General features: G+C 51.1%; 1 protein-coding gene across 1 annotated transcript; it reads right to left on the minus strand.

Annotated features, from left to right (window-relative positions):
* Positions 1-8,884: 8,884 nt before the first annotated feature.
* On the minus strand, positions 8,885-15,860 carry OSR1 (odd-skipped related transcription factor 1). The gene is given in 6 exon segments (XM_010345753.2): positions 8,885-9,721; positions 9,723-9,785; positions 9,787-9,809; positions 9,811-9,922; positions 10,695-11,391; positions 15,408-15,860. Coding segments are annotated over 5 exon segments (999 nt in total). The 5' UTR covers positions 11,360-11,391; positions 15,408-15,860; the 3' UTR covers positions 8,885-9,585.
* Between the last annotated feature and the right edge of the window lie 1,656 nt (positions 15,861-17,516).

Consider the following 17,516-nt stretch of genomic DNA (forward strand, 5'->3'; position numbering starts at 1 on the left):
AAAGTGAACAGAGCCTCAGGTACCTGTGGGAAAATAGCATTCTAATACTTGCCTCATTGGAGTCTAAGAATTAGAGGAGAAAGTGAAGCTGAAAAAGCATTAGAAGAAATAATAGCTGGCAAATATGGAAAAAGATATAAACCTACAGATTTAAGAATGTGAGAACACCCTGAAGAGGATAAACTGAGGGGAAATCTATACCAAGAACCATCATACTCAAACTTCTGAAAATTGAAGAATCAGAGACAAAGAAAGTAATCTAAAAGCAGCATTGGAGGACAGGCACGGTGGCTCACGCCTGTAATCCCAGCACTTTAGGAGGCCAAGGTGAGTGGATCACCTGAAGTCAGGAGTTCAAGATCAGCCTGGCCAACATGGTAAAAACAGGTTTCTACTAAAAATTCAAAAATTAGCTGGGCATGATGGCAGATGCCCATAATCTCAGCCACAAGGGAGACTGAGGCAGAATCGCTTGAACCTAGGAGACAGAGGTTGCAGTGAGCTGAGAATGCGCCATTGCACTCCAGCCTGGGTGACAAGAGCCAAACTCTGTCAAAGAAAGAAAGGAAGGGAAGGGAAGAGAAGAAAAGGGAGGGGAGGGGAGGGGAGGGGAGGGGAGGGGATGGGCAGGCAGGAGAGGGCAGGAGAGGGGAGGGGAGGGGAGGGGAGGGAGGGGGAGAGAGAAGGAAGGGAGGGAGGGAGGGAGGGAGGGAGGAGGGAGGGAGGGAGGGAGGGAAGGAGCTTTGGAGAAATTAAGCCTTACGTATAGAAGAAAAACAATTCATATGACAGTGGATATCTGATCAGCAACCATGGAAGCCAGAAGGAAGTAGTAACATTTTGCAACTGCTCAAAGAAAGTAACTATCAACCCAAAATTCTTGGTGAAATTAACCTTCAAGAATGAAGGAGCAATAAAGACATCCTCAGATGAAGGAAAACTAAAAGGATTTGTCACCAGTATAGCTACCCTAAAAGAATGGTTAAAGAAGAAAAGTTCTCAAAACAGGAAATAATAAAAGAAGAAAACTTGGAAGATAAGGAAGAAAAAAGGAAAAATGGGAAAACCAAAAACATGGCAAAATACAATAAACTTTACCTGTCCTTATGCGTTCTCTAAATTACGTGTGATGGTCAAAGCAAAAACTTAGTATTGTGTAATATGGATCTCAATGTATGTAGAAAAAATATTTAAGGCCATTATGTCATAAACTGGGAGGATACAGGAGCTCAAAGGGAGGTCAGGTTTTGACACTTTCCTCAAACTGTTAAAATGTTCTAACTAGTGAAATAGTTCTATATTTCGACTGTAGTGGTGGTTACAGGAATTTACACGTGTTAAAACAGAATAACACTACACACACTCATTGTGTCAATATCAATTTTCTGGTTATGATATATTGTACTATCATTATGCAAGATGTAACTATCCACTGGGAAAAACTGAGTGAAGTGTGTATGGAACCACTCTGTACCATCTGTAATTTTCTGTAAATCTAAAATTATTTCAAAATAAAAAACATTTTTAAAAAAGAAAACTGTTCTAGATTAAAAGGCACTAAAGACTAATGCAATGTAAAAAGTTTTATTGATTTCTGACTTCTAAAAATACAAGAGGTTAGAAAATTTGGAGAAACAAATATAAATGGAACATTTGATAATGAGATGATATAAAATTATTATTAATTTTCTTTAGTGTTATATTAACGTGGTTATGTAGGATAATGTCTTTGTATCTAAGAGATATGTGCTGAAATACTTAGGGATGAAATATAATGAAGTCTGGAACTGACTTTCAAATGATTCAGAGAGAAAGAGAGGGAAACAGAATAAAACATGGCCAATTATAGACTCTATGAGGATAATCTGAGGGTGTACTTTGTCCTATTCTTTCCATTATTCTGTCTGTTTTGCAAATTCCTGTTTTTAAAAAAGTTGGGCCTTCCTGAAAAGCAGTCAAAGTTATTGACCTAAGTAATTAAAAAAAAAAAAGTTAGAAAGATAGATTGATGGAGAGATGTGTGATAAAACAAGCACAGTAAAAAATCAATTGTGAAATCTAGGTGGTAGGTAATTGGCTGAAACATTTTCAAATATGGAAGACAGGCATAAACCTACAGACTTAAGAATCTGATAAAACCCCAAGGAGGATAAACTCAAAGAAATCCATTCTATGGGTGCTCACTATAAAATTTTTTCAATTTTTCTATATGTTTGAAAATGTTCAAATTAAAACATTCGGGGATAAAGCTGAAGGAATGTATTACAACTCAATGCTTTCCCCAGCACTTCCAATCCTCCTTGGCTCAATTAAATACACCCTTATGGCAATTAAAATAAAAGTTATCCTTTACTTTTATTAAAATAAAAGTTACCCAGCTTTCTGGCTGGAGAAGCCCTAGCAATGTCTCACACTTTTCTCACAGAAGTAAAGCCCCAGCCCCTGCCACTGTCCCAACTGCCACACTGAGTCCCCAGGAGTATTGCTGACTGTCACAGAGAGACAAACATAGCACGGTCAGGATAAACTCAAGGATAAGCTGGTCTTCCCTGCAGCCACCTAAAATCCAAAGGTGAGCAGTCAAGGCCCACGAGTGGTGAGAAGGGTGGTGAGGGTAAAGAGGTTAACAAATTTTGGTGCACATGTAAACTGGGATCTTGGTCAAGTGTGACTGAAGTTACCTTATTTATTATATTATTAAGAAGGTAAGCGATGTTACTGATTGAGACATTAAGCTAAGTAAACATATTAAACATTTAAGAGTAACCACTAAAGAAATTCAGCAAAAGCTTATCATTTTTATCAGAGAAAGTTAGAAAAGGGGCAGCAAAACAGTTGGACAACTAGAAACATAAAGTAAGATGGTAAAAGATAACAGCAACATATACATCACAATAAATGTAGGTAGCTTAAATAGTCATACATGTATATGTGTATACATATATATGGTTTATGTATATCTGTATATATAATTTATATAACTTTGCTAGAACTACAATAAGAAAATGACATTTCCACCATCATAGGAAGAGTTTTTAATACACACAAGTGTCAGTTAGAAATTAACAGGCAAAGGAATCAAGACATTGAAAAAAATATAGAAGATATGAACATTATTATTAAAAATATGGATCTATGGATACATAGATCCCTCTGTTAATAATAACTCTTCTAGTTTTCCACCCATTTTAGAGTGTCCCTGCTCAAATATTTCAGTGTTGAGTGATCTCTCAATGATAAGGCCATAGAGGCTTTTCCTGATGGCAACAGCACGATACATGCTCTGGTTCTTGCCCTACCTTATACCAACAGGGAAATGCTATGTGTATTGTGAGATACTGAGGCAATTCTGAGCTCTGACTGCACAAAGACATTCAGTTCTGGACCCAGGTTAATAAGAAGTGGACCAAACCCCCAAGTAAATTTCAATATTTAAGGCAAGACCCAAATTCTCTGCAAGTTAATTTCCCCCCTCCGGCTGACTGGAAGGTAGAGTTTAGCCATTCCTGCCCCACCTCCACTGGCTTTCTTCTACACCACCTATAAAGTTTCTCATTTCTGCAACTGTCCACCTTCAGGCTCCAAGTAGTATCCACTCCTGCAAATGATAGAAAGAAATCCATCCCTTCCCTTGTCATGACAAAAACTCCTTATCTTATCTCACTAGCAAAAAAAGTTCAAACCAAACATTGAAAATGTATTAATTCTGCTTTATACATCCCTAGAGACAGCTGCACTGATGAGAGCCAGCTCAGTGTTTGGAAAAGAGAAACAGAAACTTGCAACTCATTCATCCTTCCATCCCATTTTTAGGGTTTAGTCCTTTCATATTCTAGTCTCTGGAGCTGGAACTAGCACTGGCAGGAAAAAATGACCATAATATGGCAGCAAATTGCTAGGACTGGGGTGACTGGGTGAGAGGAACATTCCTGCAGAAGTCCACAAAAAGAACATTGTGTGGCCACTTTTTCTTTAGGCTAGGATGCTCTAACACAAGTCAAAGAAAACAAAAGGGTAAGGCATGGTGCCTCATGCCTGTAATCCCAGCATTTTGGGAGGCCAAGGTGGGAGGATCATTTGAGCCCAGGAGCTCAAGGCCAGTCTAAGTAATATAGAAAGAGCTTATCTCTACATACACACACACACACACACACACACACACACACACACACACACAATAATAATAATAGAAAAAATTAGCTGGATGTGGTGGCACACACCTGTAGCCTTGCTACTCAGGAGGCTGAGGTAGGAGGATTGCTTGAGCCCAGGAGGTTGAAGATGCAATGAGCCCTGATCATACCACTGTACTCCAGCCTAGGCAACTGAGGGAGTGTTTGTTTCAAACAATCAATCTTAAGAAAGCACAAATCCACAAGAGGTCTTTCACTCTGCAGGTGTGTGTTTAAGCACTTGCCTATCTATGCAGTCACACTTACCACATACATAGGCTCCTTCCCCAGCTCCACACCTCAGTCTCCACAGGCTGTTAACTCCCTGGGTTCCACAAATACATGGTGAGTAGGGCTCTGACACAGGGCCATGACACATCTTCCCAACCAAACACAATAATTTGTAAATGGATTAATCCATCTGTCCCCATGTCATTGAAAAAGGCTTTTTGCCAGAGGTTTTAAGAAGGCCACCAGGTCAGTGATCTTCCTCTCTCGGTCTATTTCAGGATCCCTCTGTTATAAAAAAGATGGGGGGGGGGGTGTCACTCCTGGGAATACAGCAGGTTGGGAGGCGGCTACTTCAAAATGCTGAGAAGCACTTCTAACCATCATCATCATCATCATCATCATCATCATCATCATTTACAAGGCCTTCATACATGCCAAAGTTGTTCTACAACACATTAAGACACAGTTTTTGGCTCAAGCAGTGAATACGTCATTGGCAAAACGTGTACGACTTTTACCTCTACATGAAGTGAATAAGGTAGGTAGGAAGAGCCCTACCCCCATTACAGGAAGAAAACTGAGGCTCAGAGAAGCACAGGGACTTCCCCAAAACTTGTGCTTGTCAGAAAAAGCCAGAGCTGGGTCTTCTGACCCCTCCCCTCAATGAAAGCACAGCTTGGAATTCTTCCTCTGCCACTCACTGACATGAAATCTGACCCCAGCATCTCATGTCCTTAGTGACCTTTGCATCTGAAACATACGGCAACTGGACCCAACCACCGGCTGGGCTCCACAGACGGCCCGGAAAGTCGGGATGAACAGGTCGGGTGGGAGACCAAGGCGTTCCCCCGGGCTGAAGGCCGACATCTCAACCTCAGAGAGCCTGACCCAACGGGCTGGGGCCGCGGCGGACTTTCGGGCCTGGGATAGGGACCGCCGCCCCCTACCCCCGCCGGCTCAGACCCCAGGGGCCTCCGTCGGAAGGCGGCGCTGGACTGGGCACTCCAAGGGCTCCAGCCCGCATTAACCCAGCGCCACCCTCTTCCTCGTCTGCATTTCCTGCGCACTCGTATACGCCAACGGCTGCATGCGCCCGCAGGGCCAGTATGCCCCCGAACTTGTGATCCCGGAAAGCATAATACAGAACTCCGCCACGATTTCCACAAACCGTCGCTGGCTCCGGACTCCGGCACCAGCAGCACAGGCCGGCGAGCTGCTTTGCGCCTGCGCGTGGCGCGTGCGCAGTGGGCGGGGAGGGCGGGGCCACAGTGGGCGGAGAAGTGGGTGGGGCGAGTACTCCGAGGCTGCTGCTGCCCTGAGACGCGGTGGGCAGGGAGAGCACCCTAAACTTCGGATTCAGGAAGAGGACGCTGCAAGGCACCGCCCTTCACTCCCGACAGCTACCAAAGCTTCGGGTCTGCGGATCCTGTCGGTGGGGACGAACCGATTCGGGGCGCTTCAGTGGGCAGATTCGCAGGGCCGGGCGGGACCAGGAAGTGTGGATGTATTAGCCTGAGGTGAGGCCCATCTGTGACGTCATGAAGTTACGTAATGGATGCCTCCTTGGACCTCATTCAGGCCCGAGGCCTCTGTGACGTCAGGGTGTCTGCGGGAGGGGACCGTGACGTCACAGAGGCTTAGCGCTCGGAGTGGTGGGACGCGGGACGCCTTTGGACCGGCTCCAGGGACATCAGGATTCTAGGGGCTTTAGGATATCACATCCTCAGGTTCTTGGAGCTGAGATGATGTCAGGGAGCCCCAGAGCATCCCATTGCGTCCCTCCCCCTAATGTGAGCAACAAATGCCACTGCAAGGAAGTACCCGGGAAAACCTGCTTTTAGTGGGTCCCTAATCCCTCACTACACTCTGAAAAAAGGAGGTAAAACCTGAAACACTCTCTCCTAGGAAAAAGCCCCTGCAAGCTGTTCTTTTCCCAGGGCACACCTGATACCTTCCCGGAGACAGCATCTGGCAGCTCCGCGCAGTGCCCAGGGTCTCTGGCACCTTCCACCCACCCTGCCCAATAGACTGTCTTAGGCCAGATAGCTTTTCCACCCGTACATAAAAACCACAGGCCTAGCAGCTTGGAGAAGGGCCCCAGCTGAACTCCACCTGGCCAGCACCATGGGCCTCTTTCACTCCTGAAAAATGGCCCCAGCAACGCTGAGCACCAGGAACAGTCACTGGGGCCAAAGAAGCTAATTGTGGTGGGGAGTCCGGAGAGGAGACAGGAGCTGGGACTTTTTAGAGATGTATTGGGAAAAAACTGGTGCAGGCAAGAAAAGCCACCCAGCATTTCTGGCCTTCTCAGTTGCACATTTTTGTGCAACCCACAGTGAGTACGAGCAGGAAACTGGGACACTAGTTTCCGCCCACATCAACCAATCACATCGCCTGGGAATTGTAGCCTCATGGCCCAGAGGCCCAGACGGCCTTTCCACCTGCTGTTACTGTTTCTGCACAGTCTACGAATCACTAGAGCAAGCTGTAGTGAGAAGTGATCTGAGTCCACCAGGGTAACAGCAAACATCAGTAGAGCAAATAGAGGCATTCTGAGAGGACCAGGGAGTTGTCACGCAGCACCCTATCCCACCATCCATTTCCCACCCCCAATTTAAAACTCTGCACTGGAAATCTGTTATTTTGAGGATGCACACTTAATACTGACATTCAGTTGCAGACCTTGGACTGGGAGGGGTTTCACAGTGTTGGAGGAGGGGTGATCCAAAAAAGATTGACATGGCTGGCAAACCTCCCCCTTTCACAGCATTTATAACGTCCTGAGGCCCGGGAACTGCAGAAGCATGGTGTTCTGATGGTGGAAGGATGCATTCTGGGGGGCGGAGAGATGTCAGGAGCTAGGGAAGAGCAGCCATAGACAATCTCAAAGATAGAATCCCAGAAAGAGCCAAGGATCTAGAAAGGGCGCCCTGTGTGTGTGTGTACACCCATGCACTTCGGTTGTTTGGAGCAACCACAGCCCCTAGCCTCGTGGGGCTTCATAAAGGAACCAACGAGGCCTCTGCAATTGGCTCTAGTACAAGCTGTGGTCAGGCACAAACCACACCACAACCTGCGTGCGCTGCTTGGGCCCAGACCGTCGACACCACCCCAAACCTAAACCTACTGGCTAACCCCACTTCCATGCACTCAGAGACCCCAGTTCTCAGGAATAGGAGCATCATCCTGGGCCACGCGCGACCTTGTGGACTCTCGTGGAAGAAGGATTGGGATAGTGCCCAACTAATGAAGATCCCTCAGACCATGCCAGACCCAGCAGCGCCCTGCTTCTCACCCGCAGTGGCCTCTGGGGCCAGTCAAGGTTTCGGGACCAAACACACAGATGCCTGGCGGTTTCGCGAGGTTGCGGGCAAGACTCCTTGAGGTGCCCCAAGTCCTGGCCTCCCCTTCAGGCCTGGCCAGCAGGGGGCAGCGCCGCTCTAAGCGCGGAGGGTAGGGCTCGTCCTCGCCTGCTGTGCCAGGCTCCAGTGCCCAATTGGGTTCCCGGGCCTCGACGACGTTCTAGCCTGCCCAAGACTGGGGAGCGTTCCCGTAGGAAGTTCCCGGGGGAGGTAATGGGGCGGTGGAGGCAGGAGCTTTTTAACTCCTGCATCCCCTGCCGCTTTCTCAGCCAGCAGGGCCCGGTTGGAGGCTGGGATTTTTGGTCCCTGCCGCGGGGAAGCTTAGTCCAGTCGTCGTCCGCTGCCGCCGCACTCCAGGCGCTGAAGCTGGAGAGGCCACCCTGCGCTTGGGAAAGGCCGCGGGCGCCACCGCCTGCGCAGTCTCGCGGTCAGGGCGCTGGAGCTGGGGGAGCCCCGCCTCGCCCCAAGCAGGAGAGCCCCGGCGGCCCGACTTATAAATGTGGGAAAACTGGACACCCAGGGAAGGTTCAGCTTATGGAGGGAGGACTCGAATTTCTCCTCCTAACCGTCCCGCCCGCCCCCGCCATTCCTGACAAGGCTTTACATTTGTAGGAAATCTTCGGGGGTGTAGAGCCGCGATCCTAGGAGCGGACAAGTCCCAAGCAGAGAATTGTGTCTGAGGGATCCTAAGGGAGGGAGTGATTTTGGTTTGGGGTTCCGGGGAGGCAGTAGTGATTGCGTATTTGCAGCCCAATGTTGGGACCCGGAGAACGGAAACAATACAGCTCTGAGGCTCTGTGAGGGTGGTTCTTTCCCACCCCAAAGCGAGAGGCCAGGAGGGAGGCCTTCGGTTAGGGTGGGGAACGACATTCTCTTCTCTTCTTGCACCCTAAGAGACCTCAGCACTCAGAGACGTCGGGATTTCTCACGGCCGGTGTTCTGCTTTCAGGCTTAGGTTCTTCCTAAACTCACAGCCCTTTAGAGGTGAGGAGTGGTAAGGCTGAGGCCCTACCCCGGAGGTGGAGGAGAAAAGTAAGAAAATACGTGGTGGGGCAGAGGCAGACCTACCCGGGAGAGAGGGCGTTTCTCCATCCATTTCAGCCCTGTCGTCCTAATAATACAGGGTGGAAGGAGCGGGACATGCTGGCGTCCTGCAGAGAAACTTGGTCCTCTCAAAGAGAGGACACACCCGGTTTCCCGCGTTTAGGAGGGAAATTACCCATCCTGCAATGCCTGTAAAATAACCGTTTATTTAATAGTTTTTTATTAAAAAAAAAAAAAAAACTCCAGTGATAAATGTCCGTTACCGATGGTCAGCATAAAGTGCCAATCGCAATATAACGCCTGGCTCCTGGCTGGCTGCTCCCTCGTGGTGTCTAGGCGGCAGAGGCCGGGTTTCCTGCAGCCCCCAGGCCGGAGGTCCTCGCCCCACAGTCTGAGTCCCGGAGCCCGGTCGAGCCGCAAGAGCTAGGAGGGGCGCTCCTGGCCCCGTGGTTCCCGGGGCAGACGGCTGAAGTAGATACCGGGATTACACTTTTGCAGCCTCCGGGGTGGGGGCAGGGGCGGGAGGAGGAGGTGGGAGGTGCCAGTGCGAAGGACTTCGTTGCTTCTCCCTTCTCCCATCACTCTCCGCAGTCAGAGTTACAAGCTTATATGGTCAAAGACAAAAATAAAAATGAAAACGTATAAAATAACAATAGAAAAAGTAATACTTCTGGGAGAGGCGCCGCTGCAGCTCCACGGAGCTTTCGTTCTTCTTTTAATGCAGTTTCCCTTCCGCCACGTGAGTACCGCCTTTTGGCCAAGAGTTTAGCCGCGTCCTAGGGGAGCAGCTGGGTCGGTCTGGGTCTAGGCCCCGGGCGGGGCTCTGAAGTGCCGCGTGCGCCAGGGACCCAGGGGACAATGTTGGAGAGGTGGAAGGTCCTGAACGAGCGCCTCTCCCCTGCCCGCCAGAGTTAGGCTTCTGGTCCCTCTGGAGGAGAGGGCTGCTGGGCCCAGGGTCCTTGTGACCCAGAGGCTATTTAGCATTTGATCTTGGAGGTTTTGAGCTCCTTCACCTGTGAGTGTAGCGTCTTGTGGACAGCGAGAGTCCTGGACTGGCAGAATCCTTTCCCACACTCTTGACACTTGAAGGGCTTCTCTTTGGAGTGAATATATCTGAGGGCAGAAACAGAGTTCATCCTCGCAAAATGATGCAATATTATAAACAATTGCCCAAGATCCCCTCCCACTGCTATGGGGCACTTGCCCTCAAAGGAAAAGGACATTGTCGGGTACCAAGTTTGGATGGGACAAAATGTTGATTGGGGATGGAGTGGGAAGGAAAAGGAGATGCTTTAGCAAAGTCTGATCCTTACACGGATTCAGTTACCTGCCTTCCTGGTGGGCAGGAGGGGCAAGTTTGGCCTCCTTATAAGGCCTGAGTCAACACTGAAGATGAGTTAAGGGAGCTGGAGTCAGACAATTTGCTTAACCTGCACTGTCCAAGATGGTGATAAGCACACACTAGCATGTGTGCTTATTAAATACTTATCAAATTACTTAAAATTAAATAAAACTAGTTTCTCAGGTGCACTATTACATTTCAAATACTTAACTGTCACATGTGTCACATATCACATTTCCTTCACGGCAAAACCTTCCATTGGACGGCCCTGAGGACGGAGGAAGTGGGGAGGAGGCAGCTATGTACTTGTCTGGAGCTCACGGAGACCTCACTTAATCTTGGGTCCTATTTATTCCCACATTTCCTGAACCCATACTCCAAAACCTATCCCTGGGTCTCCTAGGCTTTCCTTCTTGATTTTAAAAAATTTCCTGAACCTCCAGAGGCTTGGAGCCAGTAGGGGGTCTCAAGAATCTCATTAGGGAGGAAGATGGTGAGGCCAGAGGCAGAGAGCCCTCTTTTGGGCCACCCGCATTGCCGCACCTGTGGTCCCGCAGGTGGTCTTGCCTCCGGAAGGCTTTGTGGCAGATGTCACAGGTGTAGGGCCGCTCGTCGGTGTGCGTCCGCTCATGGATAAGTAGGTTGTAGGACTTGGTGAAGTGGCGGCCACAGAACTTGCAGACGAACTCCTTCTTGGTCTTGGAAGGCAGACGTCCCCTTGTGGGTTTCTTTTCTGGAGACAGCTTGGTCACATCGAGGAGGGCGCCTAGCCCACCGGCAGGGGAGCCTGGGCCCTCCCCGCGGCCAAGCTTGGCCGGATCTTCTTGCGTTGCGGCCAAGGCCAGGTTGGCGAAATCAAAGCGCGGCTTGGTCTTGAGCGCTGGAACGCTGCTTCCAGCGGTGATCTCGGGCTTGGGTTGAATAACATGAGGGAACCAGGGAAAGGCGGGCAGCTGGAAGCGCGCATCCACCAAACTGGACACGGTGCCTGGCACTTTGGAGAAAGAAGAGCGTGGCAAGTGCATGGCCGGGTAGCCCAGCGTCCACTGATGCAGGTGCACAGCATGCAACGCACTGAAACCGTACAGGTTGGGCAGGTGGTCCGAGGGTACTGTGGGGAGGCCGTTCACTGCCTGAAGGAAGGAGTAGTTGGTGAGCTGCAGGGAAGGGTGGATAGGCACTGGCGCCGGCAAGGTTTTGCTGCCCATTTTGGTAGTTGTAGTGGCTTCTCAATCCGGATCTGCAAAGAAAAGAAGACAAGGGCATGGGGAGGAATAAACAAGTTCAGGGTGGGTCGCCTTCCTCCTGAATTCCAGCCCAGCCACACCATCTCCTCACACTCAGTGCAAGAGCCGAGAATCTAAGACCCACTCTCAAAACCCACTGAGAGTCTAAGATCCCACCCTCACAAAGAGGGTGGGAATGTAAGATGCAGGGGAGCCCTCTTTTCAGAACGCTTGCTGGTCTGAGGGCTTTCTCCAAATGGCCTCTGGCAGTCACGCAACTTGATGGAGAAAAGGGCCTACTGTATACTGTATACAAGACACTGAGAAAGGCACAAGCACAGGGAAATTGGTCAGTCCTGTACAAACTGACAGCCAGGTAAGCCTGGGTCAACACAGAATCACAATCTCCTGCAAAGGTAACAGGAGCTGGGGAACACATTTATACATTTATTTGCAGATAAACACAGAAATGCACACGTAGATTCACACATTTTGAGGCAAAATTGACAAGATGCAAAGACTGGTACAACCAGTGTTTTATAGCACAAAACTGGCTTTAAAACACACACACACACACACACACACACACACACAAAACACATACACACGATCACATTGCACCCATCAAGAGCCTCACAAACAACACACATACATATGCACACAAATACATGCACCTCCTGGCTCCCATTTGCTAAGATCTTCTGGCTGACCTTCGATTTGGCTTCCAGAAGCCCTGTCATCTTTCTCCTCAAATCTCTCAGCTTTGACTTTAAATCTGCTTCCCTACCTTAATGTAAGTGAAACCTGTTGGCCCCACTCTCTACAGCTGCTTGCGGACTGACTCCCTGCCCTGCCTTAGCCCTTGGGGACCACTTTGCTTTCAAGAAGGGTGCTGATACCCATTGTTTGTGCAGTCACAAACAAGGGGGCTTTAGTGTCCCGACTCTCCTAAAGAAAAGGAGAGCTGGGTCTCTGGGTTGTCAGCGTGTTCTTGTGTGTGGTGAGCTGTGGGCAGGTGGCTATGCCTATGGGAAAGAGCAAGAGCCAGGCCTCCATTCTTGTGGTCTATGTACCTACAACTGCAAGGTCAGGGAGCTTGAGCGGGGCCGGAGGAAAGCCACTCTGAAGTGACCAGGGGCTGGCATCTCCAGACCTCCTTGACCATGATCTCCAGCCTCCATGGAACCATCTGTGCTCTGCAAAAAGGCCTTTCATCTCTACCCTCCCAGACACGCATAACTCAGATGCGTCCAATGGAGGAAAGAACAGGGTGAGCAAAGTCTATATTATCAGGGATCCTTGAGAAGCCCAAGCACTGAGCTCCTGGCTCTTAGCTTGGGGGTCCTTAAGAAGTCATTGTCACAGCAGGGTCCTTGGGACTCCCTTCTCTTGCCAAGCCTCAATCCTCTGCTGTTGACTTCTTCCTTTACCTTTCATTACTCTCCTCTTTCTAGGTCCTTTGCTCTAACATGGAGTAATTCCCCTTCCCTGGGATGCACTGGCCTCTGCTCTGCTCCCTAGTTCAGAGTGTCTCCTCTCCCCAGGTTGAGCTGACCCTCAGCCCAGGGCAAGGCCCAGGCATAGACTCCTCTGCCTTTCGCTGCAGTGAGGCTTTCAAAGCCTGGCTCTGTCCAAAGATGTGCAGTGCCTTTTCCCAGGAGGAATGAGGAAATGTTGACCCAGGAAACCTTTTCTCCTGGAAGCTGGCAAAGGGGCCACTGGCTGTGTGATGGGACCTAAGGAAAGAGGGCTTCCTGGGAATAGGGTGTAAAAACACCATGAGCTGGCAGCGATTGGCCTGCACAGTTTAAATTAGCACTCGGATAAAAACTGCTGCAATAAACTCAGCCTCAGGGTGAGAGAAGGCTGAGCGACCTGGCCTCTGAAGCAGAACGCTGGCCCCGCCGGCAGCTCGTGGCTTCAGCAGCGGTCATCTCTATTGCGCCAAGCCCAGGTCGTGCCCGGGACAAACTGAGACTATCCCAGAGCCTGCACACAAAAAGAAGTAAAATTTAAATTGGGCCAGAGAGGAAGTTGGGACCCTTTTGGGTTGGGGAAGGGAAAGAAGGAGAAGACTCGCTGATTTCGAAGGTCAGCCTGGACTCAGGCGAGATGAGCACTCTTTGAATTGCTGTCACCTCTTCTTCCCTTCCAGGCGCTGGAAATCAGATCCTTATCTCCAGGTCCCAGGAGCCCGCTGGGCGCTGCTGAGGCTTCCTCCTCCACCTCTCCGTGCTTGGCCTATCCAAGGCCAAGCCAGCCGCCGTGGCTGTGCGACTCTAGGCTGCACAGGGGCCCGAACCCGCTCCGTGCCTGGGTGGGAGAAACCACCAACCTCGATAGGCCTTTCTTTCCTCGCCTTCTTCCTAGGAGCCGACACCGGAGCAGTCTTGGGCGCAGTAGTGGGTGCTGGGAAGGGGGAATGCTTGCAGCTATAGTGGTTCCTGGGAGCCGACCTTTCCGGGCTATCTGCCCGATCTTGTTTTCCCCAACACTACATTTATTTTCTTCCGCCGCCCAGCCCGTTCCTTGTTTTCTGAAGCATTCTGAAGCCAGAGCTCCCCAGGCTCCCGCCAACTACTTTCCCGGGACGAAATTCGTTCGAAACGTGGCTCTTTACACTAATATCAAGATTGGGCTGAAAGCACGATCCGGTTTCAGCAGGTCAGCTAAGAGAAAAACTCAGTCTCACCCTAGCCTCTCCAGCCAGAAAGGATGAGCGAACTCCCGGCCCCTCCGGCTTTGGTTTCCCAAACCCCGGAACCCCAGGGCGAATGCTTTCGATCTTTAAACACAAGATGGAAAACCCTTTCCCAGGCCAGGCACTCATTCCTCAAACATCTCGGGCCTTGGAACCTGGGAGGAAAGAGAAAGGGGGCCCGATCACGCACAGCAGACGCAATTCAAGCTCAGGATCCCCGGGTCCCTGCGCAGTGCAGGCACTCGAGTCCCTCGCGCGGTGGAGCGCCAATCCCGGGTCTGCCGCCAGTCCTATACCAGGCATTAATGAAGTGTGCAGTCTATTAAAGTGGTTTATTCGGGGCTAATTGAGCGTGAGCAAGTTAACTGCTTGCATTAATGAGGACGGGAGCGAACTCCACGAGCTTGCGCCTGGGGGAGCCCAGCAGCAACCCAAGAAAATCAGCCTCGACATGGAATCTCCAATGAGTGGTGACAGGCGTCCGGACCTCCAGGAAGAGGACTGACCGGCGCACCGGATATTTCTGTAGCATTCTCTCAACAAACGAGATCTAACAAACCCATCGGCGAGGCGGCCGTCCGACTGAACTTATATGTCCTCGGCGATCCATTCCCCAATCTTAATAAAACAGCAATTACCTCGAGGAGCCTGCGATGGAACATCTACCCGCCGCCGGTCGCTGCTAATCCCCTCCAGCCCTTCTCTTCCCTTGGGGGCTGTGAACCTGGGACACCTAGCCTTGCACGTGGTTTTGTTCTCCAGAGCCAATGCGCAGCTCTTAGCCTGGGTGAAATTTACCAAATTATGGCAACAAAGAAACCCTCGCAGCTACTTTACACATGGAGAGCCCAACCCGCTACTGCCTGAGCTGCTGAAAAAGGACTAGACGAGGTTTTCCATTAGTATCAGAGAAATTTCGGAGGAGAAATTAGTTCAGCAGGCAGCCCCTCACCCCTTTCCCCCTTCTTTCTCTCCTGATGGCTGGTTTGGGGGACAGTCAGGGGAGTAACAGAACCTTTCCAACCCCCAACCCTGAGACACTGCGGCTCCATAGTTTCCACTAGTGCTGTATGTGGGTCTCGAATTGGAAAGCAATGCTTGCGCACCACTGGCATTGCCTCCCTGCACCAGGACAATCAAGGGTTCCGCTCCAGGCCTTGACGACACAGAGCAATCGTCCTACAGAGAATATCCCTAAGTCAGAGCGCGAGTGCGAGGCGGGGATCAGACTCGTGGCCCTGCGCTCTAGGGTCTAGTCGGCCTCACACCAGAGCGCAACTCCTCAAAAGACAAACTTGAACGAAAGCACTACCGGGCTGGGGCATGCACCTGTCTCTGGCGCGGTAGACTGCGGCTGCGGCCATTCACTCCCTCTCTCTTCCTTCTTCGTCAGCCAAGGCGTCAGCCAGAGCTGGGAGCGCGTCTCGGGAAAGTTTGTGCCCGCTGAAGTTGCTCTGGTTTCTTAAAGGGGGCCCACAGATTGACTTCCAAAGTCCATGGGCACCTCGCCTGGGATTCCGCGGAGCCAGGCGGGCTGGAGGCAGTAGTGGAGACCCGCCCCCTCAATCCCCAGAGGTCAGAGGCCGAGGACCCCGCGTGGGAAGTCCTGAGCCAGCACCCCCAACCACCCTGCTCTCACTTTCACAAAAGTTCTGCAGCATTCGTTTGGCAAAGAGCTTCCTTCGGGGGTACTGAGAGAGAGGAGGCACCCGCCGCGCAGTGATAAGAAACCTGGGAGTCCTGCTCGAATTCGGCTGTCTGAGCCCTGGCGCCCAGTACTGCAGTTACCTTGTTCCGCAGAGGTCCCGGGGCTGAGCACGTCTCTGGGGCTTTAGCTGGAGGGGACCGGGGAAGCCGGAGGCTATGGAGCCCACAGGCGCACCGGGAGCTCTAGAGTCCCAACTCCTCTCCTGCCGCAGGGACTCCAAGCGCCGGACACGCGGGAGTGAGCGCTCAGCAACCCTGGGTCCTGCCCGCCGGGGATGGTGAGCCTCGCTCGCGGCTCCCTCGCTGGGTCTGCACCAGGAGCAGCTGGGAACGTGCCGGGGAGAGGCCGAGCTCCGACTCACTCATCCCTTAGCATCGAGCCGCCTACTTATTTTAATCCACCACCCTCCCTCCTCCACCCCCCCCACCCCCGCCCCTTGCCTCAGGATTCCTCCCTTCCCTCCCCTGCCCCCCAACCCTGCCCTGCGCCTGCGCAATGAAAGACAAAGTTTTGCTGACCCGGGCAGCCCGCTTTGGCAGCTGCGCTCGCTTGGACCCGGTCTCTCCCGACCTGCATCCCCTCCTCTTCAGTCCTGCGCGACCCCTTCTGCCTTTTTAGGTCCAGAAGGGCACGTTTGGCGTGCTAGATGAAACGGTTCCTAGCAGATGAGAGCGGGCTGGCACCGCACGTTTCGAGGTCCTATACTTGGGCTCCTAGGACACAGCCCGTGCTCTCTGGGAGGAGGGAGGGAGGGGCAGAAGCTTTGTGCGCCGGGATCCCCACACTGCGGCTTGGGTTTCAACGCACTTTGGCGCCTGACAGAGTCGCCTTTCCTCCTCGAATCTCTTTCCAGAAGCGGCAGACCCCGAATGTGGAGCAGCTCCTGGATATCCAAGCGTGCTCGGGGCCAGGGTGGTAACCCAGGCAGCGCTGGTTAATTTCTAGTGCGAGAAGACCAGGGTCACCAAAGCAAGCAAGCTGTAACATCCGAGTGCATATGGCTCAACCCAGACCCTACATTCTGGAGTCCAGTAGAAAGATCAAAGAGTAGAGAAAGGAGGTCAGGAAAGTTATTTTCCTGGGGCTCAGAACTCTCTGAGATTTCATCCCAATGCACGGTTGCACTCTCGACTCACGTTTGCCGCACTGGCAAGCCAGGCGGGCTGCAAAGTTGTCAGTTCCAGGGCCTCTGAATCAAGGAGCTGGTTCAGGAGTTTTGAATCAGAAAGGAATCAGAGTTCTGGATATTAAAAATTCTATCTTCATTGCCTAGGCCGTATGGAAGGTACCAGCACACCCTTGACTACTCATTTCCAGAAGATGACCTCTGGCTGACCCCAGCCCAATGCCTCCCTGATGCCTTTCTGGAATGCCCTTCCAGGTCTTGGGTTTGGCACTGGAGGAGACACTGGTTTCCAGGGACTTGAGCAGGTCCAGATCACACAACTTCACTCCCTGCCTTTGCCCCAGAGTTGCTGCTGAGTGACTCTTGGAACTGGATCCTAGCTTCTGTGGATCTCTTAAGTGTTGGTACTGCTATCCCGAGGAGCTTCTGGTATCTCCAGCTTTGGTTTGCAAAGCCGATCTGATTTTCTTGGGAGATGAAGAAGGTTGTAATACCTGACCTAGGGAGATGGTAATGGAGACCCCCTTCCCCAAAGGCATAGTTGAAAGAGGGTTTCCTTATATCCCCAGGCCTTTAGAAAAGAATCTAGCCTCCAATCTCTGGG

Source organism: Saimiri boliviensis, chromosome 1 (assembly GCF_048565385.1).
Source record: "Saimiri boliviensis isolate mSaiBol1 chromosome 1, mSaiBol1.pri, whole genome shotgun sequence".
NCBI classification, from domain to species: domain Eukaryota; kingdom Metazoa; phylum Chordata; class Mammalia; order Primates; family Cebidae; genus Saimiri; species Saimiri boliviensis.